Source organism: Platichthys flesus, chromosome 18 (genome assembly GCF_949316205.1).
Source record: "Platichthys flesus chromosome 18, fPlaFle2.1, whole genome shotgun sequence".
Lineage (NCBI taxonomy): Eukaryota > Metazoa > Chordata > Actinopteri > Pleuronectiformes > Pleuronectidae > Platichthys > Platichthys flesus.
Window position 1 is genome coordinate 18,425,023 of NC_084962.1, and position 12,947 is coordinate 18,437,969.

A 12,947-nucleotide genomic window follows, 5' to 3' on the forward strand; every position below is an offset into this window, starting at 1 on the left:
ACATCTGCCTGCTGCCGAATATGGAAGCTACAGATTTCATTTTTCTGCTGCCAGTGGCCTCCTGCCTCGCTCTGAGCTTCTCAGGAACTGAAAATACACTTTGCACAGCGTCATTCTTTGCAGAAGCTTGGACGCCTTTATAATTCCTCTTTTATTATTCATGCACAGTGTCATTTCCTGCCAGATGCATCTGATTGAGCTCTTCATCCGAAACATGATTATAAACTATAGCATCAAATTCGAGGCGAGGAGGTCTTTTCAAAGAAGGAATTCCAAATTTCATTAGCACCATTTCTAATTTCACCATCTTCAAAGCTTCAGCTCTTTCCTCCTGATTGCTACAGAATCCCTCTGACGTGCAGAGCAGTGGATCTGATTATTAGTGTCTGAACGCTGCAGCACTTAGGATTGACCTCCTCCTGCGTCTCCTCCAGAGTACCTGCGCAGCATCTCCCTGCCGGTGCCGGTGGTGGTGGAGGACACCAGCAGCAGCAGCGAGTACGGCTCCGTGTCCCCCGACAATGACCTGAACTCCAACCCCTTCATCTTCAAGCCCAGCATCAAGTGCTACAGCGAGAGAGACGTCAAGGGGCCCAGGTCGCTCTTCCTCAGGTAGAACGAGACCCAGACGGGGTTCTGATCTGGAGTAAACCGGGTCCGAGCTGCCGTTCATTACAAATCTGACACGATGGACCAGTCGATGATGTCAATGATAAATCTCTCATCTATATGATAGATTTACATGTTAGTTTGTTTTGGGAGCTGGATTAAAGCTGGACAATGTCGTTTTGTTTTCTCCTCAGCATTCCTGTGGAGAACTTCGAGGACCACAGTGCCCCCCCGTCCCCCGACGAGAAGGACTCGGGCTTCTTCATGCTCCGGAAGGACAGCGAGAGACGAGCCACGCTGCACCACATCCTGACGGAGGACCGGGACAAGGTGGTGGCCAACCTGAGGGAGGCCCTCACACAGGTCAGCTAGAGAAGAATAGATGTACAACCTCCTCCATAGCTCCTGTGCACGTCAGCCTCGCCTCATCTTCCTCTCCTCTTCCTCACCTCCAGGGCTCCGAGGAGATGAAGCTGAAGCCGCAGCACATCTCCACCCTCGTGGTCAGCCTGGCCGACTTCGTTCGCATGGCCGACAGGAAGATCATCGCCAACACGCTGTCGCAGCTCAAACTGGAGCTGGACTTCGACAGCACCGCCATCAGTCAGCTGCAGGTGGTGCTGTTCGGGTTCCAGGACGCTGTGAGTATCCCCGAGGGTCAAGGAGCTCCTCGCTGCAAATCTCAAATTCAATCTCACATCTCATCCCACGGTGAATTATTAATAAAGAAGTTATGAATCAAAGAGATGTTCCATGGCTCTGCTACAGAGGATCACATTCAAAACGGTCTCTGACCCAAATCGTAGCTTCCAGGCTCCAGAGATTATTTGTTTCATCTCAACTTATATTATCTTGTCGATTTTGATTTATAAAAAGTCTCCTCGAAGGTTTGTTCTTCCCCGGTCTGTAGACGGAGGTTCTCTTAGTCACTGCAGGAACCTCTGATCACTTCAGTGCAGCTCCTGTCATTTCACAGAGCTGCAGAACAGAGCTGCTGCCATGTTGCCGCTGCTCCCCCACGACCAGAGATCACACGGATAACTGTGAAAACACTTGTAACCTTTAAGTGAGCAAACAAAAGGCCGATCTGTCGGGAATAATTGCACGTTAACGTTAAAGGGCGGTTTATCCTCGTCCCCTCAGAAAGAGGGTGATGAGAAAAAAAACTGCAAAGGAGCAAGTGGTTGTTTTTGTGTCAGGGAGAGAGATTGCATAATCCTGCAAGAGCACGAGGCTCTGATTCCCCCTGGTGGTCATCGGTGGGAACAGTTCAGAGTGGAGGTGGGAGAAATTCATGCGTTCAAAAAGGTTTGTAGTTCAGATGTGAGGGAAAGATCTTAAAACATCAGCAAATAAATTATGGTTTTATAAAGACTCCTTCACTGCATCAGATAATTAGCTATAGAAACAATCAAATATATTCTAAATTACAGGAAATAATGTTTTAACCATCTTAATATTAATTCTAAAGAAAACTAAAAACGACATTGGCTGTAGCTCCCCCGCGACCCTCAAAAGAATAAGCTGTTTAGATGATGGATGAGTAATAATTATAATAAACTCTATTTATAGAGAACTTTTCAAAATACAAAATGCTTTACAATGGAACCGACAAAATAAAACAGATTAGTCATAATTTCAACTAATTTAAAATGGAGTGGTTACAAAAAAGTGGCAGACAAACCGACAGTATGTGAAAAATGAAATAAGGGAAAAAATAACTAATATCTCTTTCTTTCTGTTTCTCATTTCCTCATGTCCAGGTGAACAAGGTGCTGAGAAACCACAACATCAAACCTCACTGGATGTTCGCTCTGGACAACATCATCCGTAAAGCCGTGCAGACGGCCATCACCATCCTGGTGCCAGGTATCATCATCGCATCAATAACCTGTTTTTAAACTGTGATTATCAATCTAATGTGTCGACCCAATCGATCAAGTAATGGCTCAGTCAATAACAGATAAGACAATAGTAAAAATAACCATTAGAAGTACACAGAGACTTTTTATTTACTTGTTTATCTGACTACATCCAAAACCCAGAAATATTCCATTTACAAAAATACAAATGAAACAGCTAAAAGTTAGAAAAAACAAAAAATGTCAAATAATACTAATACCTCAAATTACAATTCATCTAGTTTCTTTTGATCAATTAATAAACTTAATCTAAACTAATCCTTCATCTTAATGCATCAGAATTTGACACTTTCCATAGAACATGTTTCCTCACGTGTGAAATACAAAGTGCCTCGTACTCGTCCCACTGATGGTTAATCCCTGAGTGGTGTGTGCAGAGCTGCGGCCTCACTTCAGTCTGGCCTCGGAGAGCGACCCGGCCGATCAGGACGACGTGGACGACGACCCCGAGCAGGAGAGAAGCTCCGCCCACCACAGCCGAGCGCCGACCATCGCCGCTCACGACGACACGGTGGCCACGTCGGGGGTGAGCACGCTCAGCTCCACCGTGTCACACGAGTCCCACCACGCCCAGCGCTCTGTGAGCATGGAGCTGGGCAGGATGAAGCTGGAGACCACCAGGTAGACGCCACCGCCGTTAAACACACAAACCATTGGACGCCTTGTTCTTTATTCATCTGATCCCGTTGTGTTTCCTGTTTGACTCCAGGCTGCTGGAACAGCTGCTGGAGAGGGAGCAGGAGTACCAGTCCATCCTGCAGCAGGTGCTGGAGGAGAGAGAGCAGGAGATCAGACTACTGAGGCTGCGATCTGAGCCCACAGGTCTGATTCCCCTTCGTTCTGCACCACTTCTCCTGCAGCCACTGCTCTTCTTCTTTGTGCAAATGTCCAGTTCACTAAAGAAGTTTGTTCTTCTCTTGCAGACGTCTTCACGTCGTCCTCTGAAGAACAGACGAGTCAACCTGAGGAGACACGAGAAGACCCGGAGCTGAGCGGCTGGCTGAGGCTTTACGGTGCCGACCAGGACGCCATAGAAAAGGTGAGTCCCTGTGTTTGACTGACGCGACGTCCTCTTACTCCCGTTCTTTAATAAGATCCTTCATTAGTCTCACAGTGGGGACGTTAGCCGTCACAGCAGCAAAGAGGAAAGTCAAAATATAAATCATTGAAGTAATAATAAGGTACAACACTTTCCAGGAAATATAAAAGATATAAATGGAGTAGAAATTATATATTCAGTGTAATTAGAATATATATATATATACCATGTGAGAATAAATACAGTGACACTAGCCATTGAATTGCACAGACAGTAATTGGTATTACTCATTTAAGAGATCAATAATCAAGCCTCAATAATAAGTCACTGTCTCATTTTCTTATTTATTATTATTTATTTGTTTGTACACAGCCTGATATCCCCCCCCCCCTTGTGCTCCCTCAGGTCCTGAAGGAGGAGTACACGCTGAACAACATCCTCCACGATGTGACGAGAGAAGATCTGAAGAGTTTAAGACTGAGGTAGCATCACATTTTGAATTCTGTTTTCAGTACCAAGCTACAAAAAGAATAATTCTCAAACAATTTACACAATGAATTAAGGAAGCTTACTGGCGCACGGCTGCATGGTTTCAAACAAACACACTCGGACCTTAAAGAACCTCCCCCTTTAAAGCTCCTCCCCTCACACAGACAAACCCCTCCTCCTCCCTGACGTCACACGATGGCCCTTCATCTGGCTTGATTTGCATTTTATGTAACAACAATTACATCTTTATAAACCACATATTTGGTTGTATTTTTTTTTTCTACTTATAGTTATTTAGAATAAAGTTTGAGGTTAAGCATCAAGCCTCAGTTACATTTCATTGTCATCAGACTTTGATAACCACATCTTAGTAATAGTTTTAAATAAAGTATCAGCATCTGCCCTTAAAAAATATGACTAACAAACAAACAAGTAAACAAACAGACCAAAAAACTACATACAAACTGACCAACTAACAAATTAATAAACTAACACACTACAAACAAACAGACCAACAAACTACAAACAATCTGACCAACTTACAAACTAATAAACTAAAAAACTAAAAACATACAGACAACTAAAAAAATAACAAACTACAAACAAACAAACTAACAAACTACATACAAACTGACCAACTAATAAACTAACAAACTAACAAGCTAACAAACTACAAACAAACAGACCAACTTACAAACTAACAAACTAACAAACTACAAACATACAGACCAACTAAAAAAATAACAAACTACAAACAAACAAACTAACAAACTACATACAAACTGACCAACTAATAAACTAACAAACTAACAAGCTAACAAACTACAAACAAACAGACCAACTTACAAACTAACAAACTAACAAACTACAAACATACAGACCAACTTACAAACTAACAAACAAACAAACTAACAAACTACAAACATACAGACCAACTTACAAACTAACAAACAAACAAACTAACAAACTTAACAACTAACAAACTAACAAACTAATAAATTACCATACTAACAAACTTATAAACTAAAAAACTACTAACTAACAAACTAACTCATAACTAACAAACAGGATTTGTCATACGCAGCTAAACGAACTTTATCAGCTTCTTTTAAAACTGAGTCGTATGTTTTTGTTTTGTCGGCTACATGCTACTTTCTGTCACGTTGTATAATATACAACCTGACGTTGTCACTGTGTGTGTGTGTGTGTGTGTGTGTCCTGTCAGAGGTGGGATCCTGTGTAAACTATGGAAGGCCATCACAGACTACAGGCAGCAGCCGACCTGAGGCCTTCACTGACCCCACCCGCCCAGAGGAGCCTGGACTCGAATCAAACGCTCAGTATTCTCTTCTTTACCTCAGTATTTATAAGAGCGACCCGTTCAGGAGCAGCGCCTGTGATCACCGGGTCCGCGGAGGAACAAACACTACCCCCCCCCCCCCATCCCCCCCGAGCGGCGAGGTCCTGCTGTTTTTATAATCCTGAAACGAGGATTTGGGACATGAGGTCATTATGACGGCAAACAATCACTGAGAAGTGCCACTGGTTTTTCTTACGATGCTTTGTGGGAAAAATCCACCATTAAAACCTTAAACCAACTTTTCCTTTGTCTTTAAAGAGGTTTACAGAACTGACCAACACAAGCCTGAGATACAAAATACTGCGTTCAAAACCATCTGTACTCCTGTTTCTATCATCTTATCACTACTTTATTTAAGTGGATCTTTAATTTAATTGTTATGGTTATTTGAAGGATGTCAGTGCATGCCCTGTTTTTTCTGTTTTTTACTGTTCAGCGACTTATTTAATTCGTTTTTTCACTTTTCTTTTTATATTACGAAACGTGTAAATATTGTGTTAAAAAAATTATATGTGAATCACATTTATGTACTTTAAAAAGCAGATTTATTGATAAACATAGCCTAGTTGAATCTCCATGTGGGACCAGACCGAGTCTAAGATGAACATGTGAAAAGTAAACGGGGCGTTGTCGTGTTTTCTTGTATCACAAATCCTAGGAGACGATGTTTGTGTAGTAATTCATGTTACGTCACATCATGTGCTCTCTTTCTGTTGTTGTACACTGACAAACGTGCTCGTGTGATACGACTTCTGTCACGTTCATGTTGTGATTAAAATATGAAATGGAAGAACCTTGACTTTTTTTGCTATTTTAAAACATGATGTCAGAATGGGGGGGGGGGGGGGGGACTAACCACGAGCTGTGTTTCCGTTTGTGTTTGAATGAATCGAGATGTTTGTGTCATAATGTTGAATAAAACTTTTCATCTTGAAACTGTGAAACGAGTTGAAAATGTGATTGAAAGTCGATGTTATTGCAGATTTTAACTATTTGAAGGAGGAAGCTGCAAAAAAAGGTTTTGCAGTTGTTGACACTATGAACTGGTTTGTCAGGTTCAGGTCTTCTGTTGTGTTTATTCATCCCAGTGATGAATACCAGCCTCCACCCTCACCAGGTAAACGAGAAATATTATAAAATAAGTGTTAATTATAATAAAAATAAAAAGTTTATGTTGGTATAACCAGGTAAACATGATCATTATATTATTGTTACAATTTACTGAACAGGTTATGACTAAAAATGAAAGGTAATATGATTTTATTATTCTGTAATTAATACTTAAACACAGCTGATTATATACAAATATAAAAGAAAGGGCAAATCAGCTCTTTAATAATTGGTTTTGTATGTGTTTTCATTTTTTTTATTTACTTAGTCATTTAATGCTGGGGGGTTGGGTTGTAATGCAAATTAAAATATCAAGGAAATGAGAATTTAACTGTGTTATGAATGTTTTAAGACGAGAATGATATGGTTTGGTATCATGTTATTATTCTTTTGTGTGTTTGTGTGTGTGTGGGGGGGGATGTTTGGTCCCCAGATTATATTAAGACGCTCCTGTTAACACAACAATAATACACAATAAAGTAAACTACTTAAAACCTATAGAGATGTTTTGTTGACGTTGTGAACATGTGTCAGGTTCAGGTGTTCTACTTCCGGTCAGCTGTGTGTTTATTCATCACAGTGACGTCAGCCCTCCCCCCCACCTCACCATGACAACCCTGAGGAAGAAGAACCTCCATCTTCTCCTGCTCGTGTTGACATGAGCTGCTTCGTGGGGCCGCAGCGGATCGTCCTTGGATGGAGGCAGGTTCCTCTCCCTCTCCGGCCCGAGGTGTGAGGCTCAGCGGCGGTTTCTCCTCCTGAACAACAACATGGCTCCTCTGCAGCATCCTCCTCCTCCGCGGCTGCTGCTCCTGCTGCTGGCCTCCGCCCTGCTCCTCTCCTCCGTGCCGCTCACCGACAGCCGCTCCTCGCCCATCGCCGACCTCAAGTCGAAGATCTCCGGCGTGGAGGAGCTCCTGGAGGAGTTCCGCAAGCAGCTGCAGCAGCAGGACCGCGCGGCCGACGGGGGCGACTCGTGCGCGGGCGACTTCAGCGCCGTCGGGCAGCGCATCATCGGCACCAAGGCCTCCATCGAGCAGGGGGCCACGTTCCTGCTGGCCCCGGAGCGGGTGCTCACCTGGAGGGACTGCCTGCACGCCTGCTGCTCGCAGCCGCACTGCACCGTGGCGGTGGTGCAGGAGGAGCCGCGTCAGCCCGGAGGAAGCCTCAGCTGCTACCTGTTCAACTGCACCTACCGGGGGAGAAGCGTGTGCTCCTTCGCCCCGCAGCCGGGATTCAGCACGTACACAAGGGGCCCCAACGCCACCAGCGCCCCGGGACACCTCCCTGCCTTGGCCGGGGGATCGGCCGGGGGACCAGCCGGGAGGCCCAGGGAGGGACCGGCCGAGGAGGACGAGGCACCAGGTGGGGAGGCGGTGGTGGAGATCCGGGGTTAGAGCTTCAGCTTCATGATCAATAACACAGTGATTTGTTATTGATCATCTTCTTATTCCACCACTGCAGCGTCACTGGAAACCATTGAATTTAAATCAAATGAAAAAATCTCAATTAAAAAACATCAATATATTCAATATACATAATAAACATGAGATGATGTGTAAAACCAAGTGTTTACTGTACATAAATATCTCTGTATGTGTTCATTTGATTGTAGATGTTCTTGTAAACATACTGGTTATTTACTTGTGCATCATTATAACGAACTTAACAACAAATCAGTTTTAAGATCTGTTGTAGCTTTATACTGGGCAAAAAGTAAAGGCCATTTAGTTTCAGCATATTTTCTATTTTATTTAGTTTATTTAGATATTAAAGTTAATGTGTGAAGCTCTTAGAGAGAAGTTCTACTACTTCCACACCTTTCTAACACTTCCTATCAGTTGACCACGTCAGCTTCAGCCACTATCTAGATAACGATAGAGTGAGTTAATCATTTGCCTTTTTAACCCTTTCAGCTTTTAATAAGTTCGATCAGGAGAGTGAGACCAGCAGCAGGTGTTTGAAATCTGAGATGTTGACATTACACTACATTTACAGAACTCGCCCAGAAACCGTGACAATTAATTGATTTGTTGATTGACAGTAAACTGATTGGCGTGTGTCTCTGTCTGCAGACGTGGACGAGCCCCCCCGCAGCGACGCCGGCCAGGACGTGGTGGTCCAGCTGCCCACGGACTGGGCGGTCCTGGACGGTCGGGACAGCGTGGACGACCGCGGCATCAACCACTACGAGTGGAACCTGGTCAAAGGAGACACAGGCATCGACATGAAGGTCAGTGTTTACTCTGTAAACAAATAAAAGACCGACAGGCTGTGGGATCAGATGATTCTAACTTTTGTATTCACAGTAGATGAATAGTCTCGGGCACATTGCAGCTGTGTTTGCAGTCGTTGAGTCAACAGGGCGACTTGAGTTCAGCTGTTCCAACACAGATTAGACATGATTGGGTCTAAAGCTGATCTGAGAACACAGCAGAAATGTTGGAGCCCGGTTTCTGCACCAATCAAAACACGGCTAACTTTTTCATATAAATATATTTTTCGTTGATTTCTCACGTTCAGATTCTCAATTAATTGATTTTGATTGAGTTTTTAAATGTGATTTAATAAGGGGGACAGGTGGATATGAGCTCTGCTGATGTTCAGAGCCCTAACCCATGTATGATGTAAGGAGAACTTCCAGTCTCAGTAGGGGGCGCTCACGAGGTAGTGCAGAATCTATGGAGTTGCAGCCCTAAGATGAGAAGATTCAAATGTTATCTTGGACATTGTTGTAAGTCCGGTCCGTTTAACGGCAACATGACCGATCTGCGCCTCATCCTGTGATCTTTCTTGCACGTGTGTGTGTTTGAAGGCGACGCACCCGGGGCTCCTGAAGGTCAGCGGCCTGCAGGAGGGCGTGTACGCCTTCCAGATGACGGTGAGCGACAACGCGGGTCAGAAGAGCTCCGACAACGTCTCGGTCACTGTGCTGGCGCCCAAACACCAAGCCGAAGGTGACACACGCACAAAAAACCAAACCACATCACATTCCTCTGTGTTTGTGATGCTGTGGTTTTGTGTGCGAATGGTGCAGTTACAGTTTTGTGTGTCCACAGTGTGCACCGGTCACTGCTCAAACTACCAGTTCAGGTGCGATGACGGCTGCTGTATAGACATCACCTACGCCTGCGATGGGAAGCAGCACTGTCCAGATCGCTCCGACGAAGACTTCTGCCCAAACTGTGAGAAACGTTTCATAATCAGAAATACATGTCGTTGTTTGTCGTGAAGGGAAAACAGTGTTTTATAATCTCTTGTGTGTTTTCCGGAGCAGGTTTGAATGGTTCAAGAATAAAGACCTCTCCATCATTTGTTTGTTTTTCTGCGATTTGTCCTCAGTTGACAGCAGCAGGAAGACGGTGAGCCACCCTGTGGACCTGCCCACCCCGCGTGGGGGTTCTGGGGCCCGGACGAAGGAGGCTGAGTCTGGGTCCAGGCTCCAGGACGGGGCCAGGGACCACCAGGAGAACATCGTGTCACCTGAGGACAGAACCAAGACCGCTCCTCCTCAAAGTCCCGGTCAGCAGAGGACTTCAGTCACTCAAGGTAAGATTCTATTTAAAGCTCTTAATTCATTTCAAATAACAGCAACCATAAACTGAATATAAAGATGGATAAAATAATCAAAAAGGATAAACTACTATAAATGTATTTGACGTTTTCTTTGTTCGTCCTTGTACCATCCACTAACATGGAGGAGGCAGTGTAACTGACCAGCCCCTGAGCGATAAACAAAGATGAGTTTTAACTGACTCCACCAGCTTTTCTTTTTACTTCAGCTGCTGTTGTTCAAATGTGCTCGACGCTGTGATTCTCCATCGCTGAGTCGTTAGTGCACAGTCCCTTTGGAAAGAGGCAGAGTGGGTTTTAGTGTGTGTCTGGATTGGGAAGCAGATGGAGCCCTGTAGGCAGACGCTGAGTCACAGCACGGAGCTGGAAATGTAAGCTGGGAAAAAACAGCTCGGTGCTGGAACAAAGCTCCTCTGTCCCGTCCGCCACCTGATCCTGGAATCAGAGAGCGACCTGAAGGGCATCGCCCCCCCCCCCCCCCCCCCCCCCCCCCCCCTGTTTTACCACAGGTATCATATGAGGCAGGTGTTTTCTCAGGAGTCTTAGATGAGAAATCGCAGCTGAGACCAGGGAGAAGACCTGAAAAAGAGAAAAGCATCATTAATATCATTAATAGGAAATCCTCTCTTTCACAGAATCCTTCATTTCTGAGTCGATAAGACGTCAGGAAGTTGATTGTGTCTGTCACAGTCGCCCAAAGCCTGTGATGACACCCTCTTATTTCTCTGTTATTATTAAACCTGCAGCACAACAACCAAACATTTTTCATTTTCAATCAAATCAAACTGAGAAACACGTTTGAGAAGCTGCAAACTCTGAATCTTTAGTGTTTCTGCTTCATAAATAATTTAAAAACCTAAAGAGAAGAGAGAATTCAAAAGACTTTAGTATCAACCACTACCAGTAACACTCACCCATTCACGCAGCACTATCATTCAATCACATTCTCAAGTAACAGCCATTAGGGGCAATTTAGTGCGACTGAAGGAGACTGGGTATCGAACCGTCGACCTTCAGGTGAGTGTAGGACCCGCTCTAACCTTCAGAGTGGTCGTGGTGTGGATTCCAAAGGGACCTAACCTCCTGTTATAGAGAGAAAGAGAAGAAGAGAAGCGTAGAACCAGGGTCACGGTGTGTTATCTGGTGAAACCTCACTTTGTTTCTCCGAATCCTGTTTCCTGCAGATCCCTGTGCTGCCGCCCCGGTGGTGGGACCGTGTAAAGGCAGCTTCCCCCGCTGGTACTACGACCACAACGCCGGCGAATGCAAACACTTCCTGTACGGCGGCTGCCAGGGCAACCACAACAACTTCCTGCAGGAATCAGACTGCATCAGTGAATGTATACAGAAGAGTGAGGATTAGTTGCTTTTGTGACTTTTTGTAACTGCAACAGAAAAACTACGATGAGTTTAACCAATAATGGAAAATGTGTTTTAGGTCCAGTTTTCAAACCTGCAACCGTGGCTCCTCCCATCACCAAACAGACAGAGATAGGTCTGTTTATTATTATTATAATAAAAAACAGACATACGAGTCAGCTGACTGTTTCATGTACTGAGGTGTATTTGTTTTTTTGTCACAGCTGCACCTAAAGTCTCTCAGAGCCAATCAGAGAGCGACGTCCCCATCTCCAAACCCTTTCCAGCGATGGGAGGACATCCTGTCCCGGAGTCAGGTGACACCCGACGTCCCATTACCTCCCCCACTCTGGTTCCTTTAATGGTTTCATGTGTAACGACTCTGTTTCCTCCTCCAGGTGCCATCCTGCCTCTGGCTCTCGGGCTCCTCATCACTGCTCTGCTGCTGCTCATGATCGGCTGCCGCCTCAAACTCGTTCGCCACAAGCTGAAGAAAACCCGGCCCCTGACCACCGAGGAGTCGGATTACCTCATCAACGGCATGTACCTGTAGCCAGAACCCGGGGCAGCGAGTTTTAACATCTGATGAACCAGTAAACCCGTTAAGGATGTCGTCGTCAAAACACCAAGAGCCGACACCAGGACTTTTTTGAAATTTGCACTCTGAATGTCTCGTCTCTTATTTGTCCTCACGTCAGGAAGGAAACAGCCCGACTCTCTGGTGTCATGAACGTTCCCCTGCATCTGCTGCTGCTGTCAGAACCGATGACACAGAGTCAGACGCTGGAGAGTTCACACTGCTGCTCAATCCACGATGAATGAGAAGGGAACTCTGTAGAACCTTTACCTCCGCCTAACAGTCTCCTTAAATTCAAACAAGCTGCACCAAATTACACACACTCATAGATATCAAGCCCCATGAAGCGAAGGCCATCTGATCCAGAACCGCACCAACATTCATTGGGTTCTTCCCCGACCCATATCACATCCTTCCACCAAATATTGTGGTAATCGGACAAGCGCAGACAAAATAATAACTTTCCTGGCGGAGGTAAATATCAACATTCCTACTTCAACGCCTGTACACTAATATATATATATATAAACATATGATTGGATTACCCCCCTTTCTTTAAATGATACCCAATCCACAAATGAGTTAATTTAATATTTGAAATGCTTTAGATGTGACCTGGGGACAGAAGTGTTAATACTCTGGAGGGCCTGATGTTGGAGTTATTCTTTAATATCCCAGACCAGTAGTAAACATAGTGATGTCTGTCCAGTCCCTCTCCTGCCCGGATCTGTTACACACGTCTTAATCAAGCAAACATTTCTTTGTGAAGTCTGTCACTGTCTGTGTGTTTCCTCTAAGTGCTGTCCTACATGTCAGATATTAAAGTTTATTATATATCCAACAATATTGGTGTGGTGTGCTGACAATGATTTATACAAATACAAATGAGGCTGCATTTTAAAGATGTTT

At 44.6% G+C, this 12,947-nt stretch overlaps 2 protein-coding genes across 3 annotated transcripts in view; both read left to right on the forward strand.

The window, feature by feature from the left end:
- map3k5 (mitogen-activated protein kinase kinase kinase 5) overlaps positions 1-6,355 on the forward strand; it is a 43,957-nt gene extending 37,602 nt beyond the window's left edge. The window contains exons 22-30 of the mRNA XM_062410821.1: positions 435-612; positions 804-972; positions 1,065-1,250; positions 2,373-2,478; positions 2,909-3,152; positions 3,241-3,353; positions 3,455-3,570; positions 3,976-4,052; positions 5,285-6,355. Of these exons, the coding sequence (XP_062266805.1) occupies positions 435-612; positions 804-972; positions 1,065-1,250; positions 2,373-2,478; positions 2,909-3,152; positions 3,241-3,353; positions 3,455-3,570; positions 3,976-4,052; positions 5,285-5,345 (1,250 nt within the window). The 3' untranslated portion in view covers positions 5,346-6,355. The remainder of the gene's footprint in view (positions 1-434; positions 613-803; positions 973-1,064; positions 1,251-2,372; positions 2,479-2,908; positions 3,153-3,240; positions 3,354-3,454; positions 3,571-3,975; positions 4,053-5,284) is intronic.
- A 775-nt stretch (positions 6,356-7,130) lies between these two features.
- Positions 7,131-12,882, forward strand: lrp11 (low density lipoprotein receptor-related protein 11). Of its 2 annotated transcripts, none has more exons than XM_062410822.1 (9): positions 7,131-7,921; positions 8,605-8,762; positions 9,345-9,486; positions 9,589-9,714; positions 9,872-10,078; positions 11,287-11,454; positions 11,541-11,597; positions 11,686-11,778; positions 11,860-12,882. In XM_062410822.1, the coding sequence occupies exons 1-9, from the start codon at positions 7,300-7,302 to the stop codon at positions 12,012-12,014; spliced, it is 1,728 nt and encodes a 575-aa protein (XP_062266806.1). In that variant the 5' UTR covers positions 7,131-7,299; the 3' UTR covers positions 12,015-12,882. The 2 variants fall into 2 exon arrangements, with proteins under 2 accessions (XP_062266806.1, XP_062266807.1); XM_062410823.1 differs by having other exon boundaries at positions 7,132-7,894.
- The last annotated feature ends 65 nt before the right edge of the window (positions 12,883-12,947 follow it).

Coding starts and splice junctions, on each gene's coding strand:
- lrp11 (XM_062410822.1), top strand. CDS start 7,300: ATGGCTCCTCTGCAGCATCCTCCTCCTCCGCGGCTGCTGCTCCTGCTG. Junction 10,079..11,286: donor GAGGACTTCAGTCACTCAAG/GTAAGATTCTAT, acceptor TGTTTCCTGCAG/ATCCCTGTGCTGCCGCCCCG. Junction 11,779..11,859: donor ACATCCTGTCCCGGAGTCAG/GTGACACCCGAC, acceptor TTCCTCCTCCAG/GTGCCATCCTGCCTCTGGCT.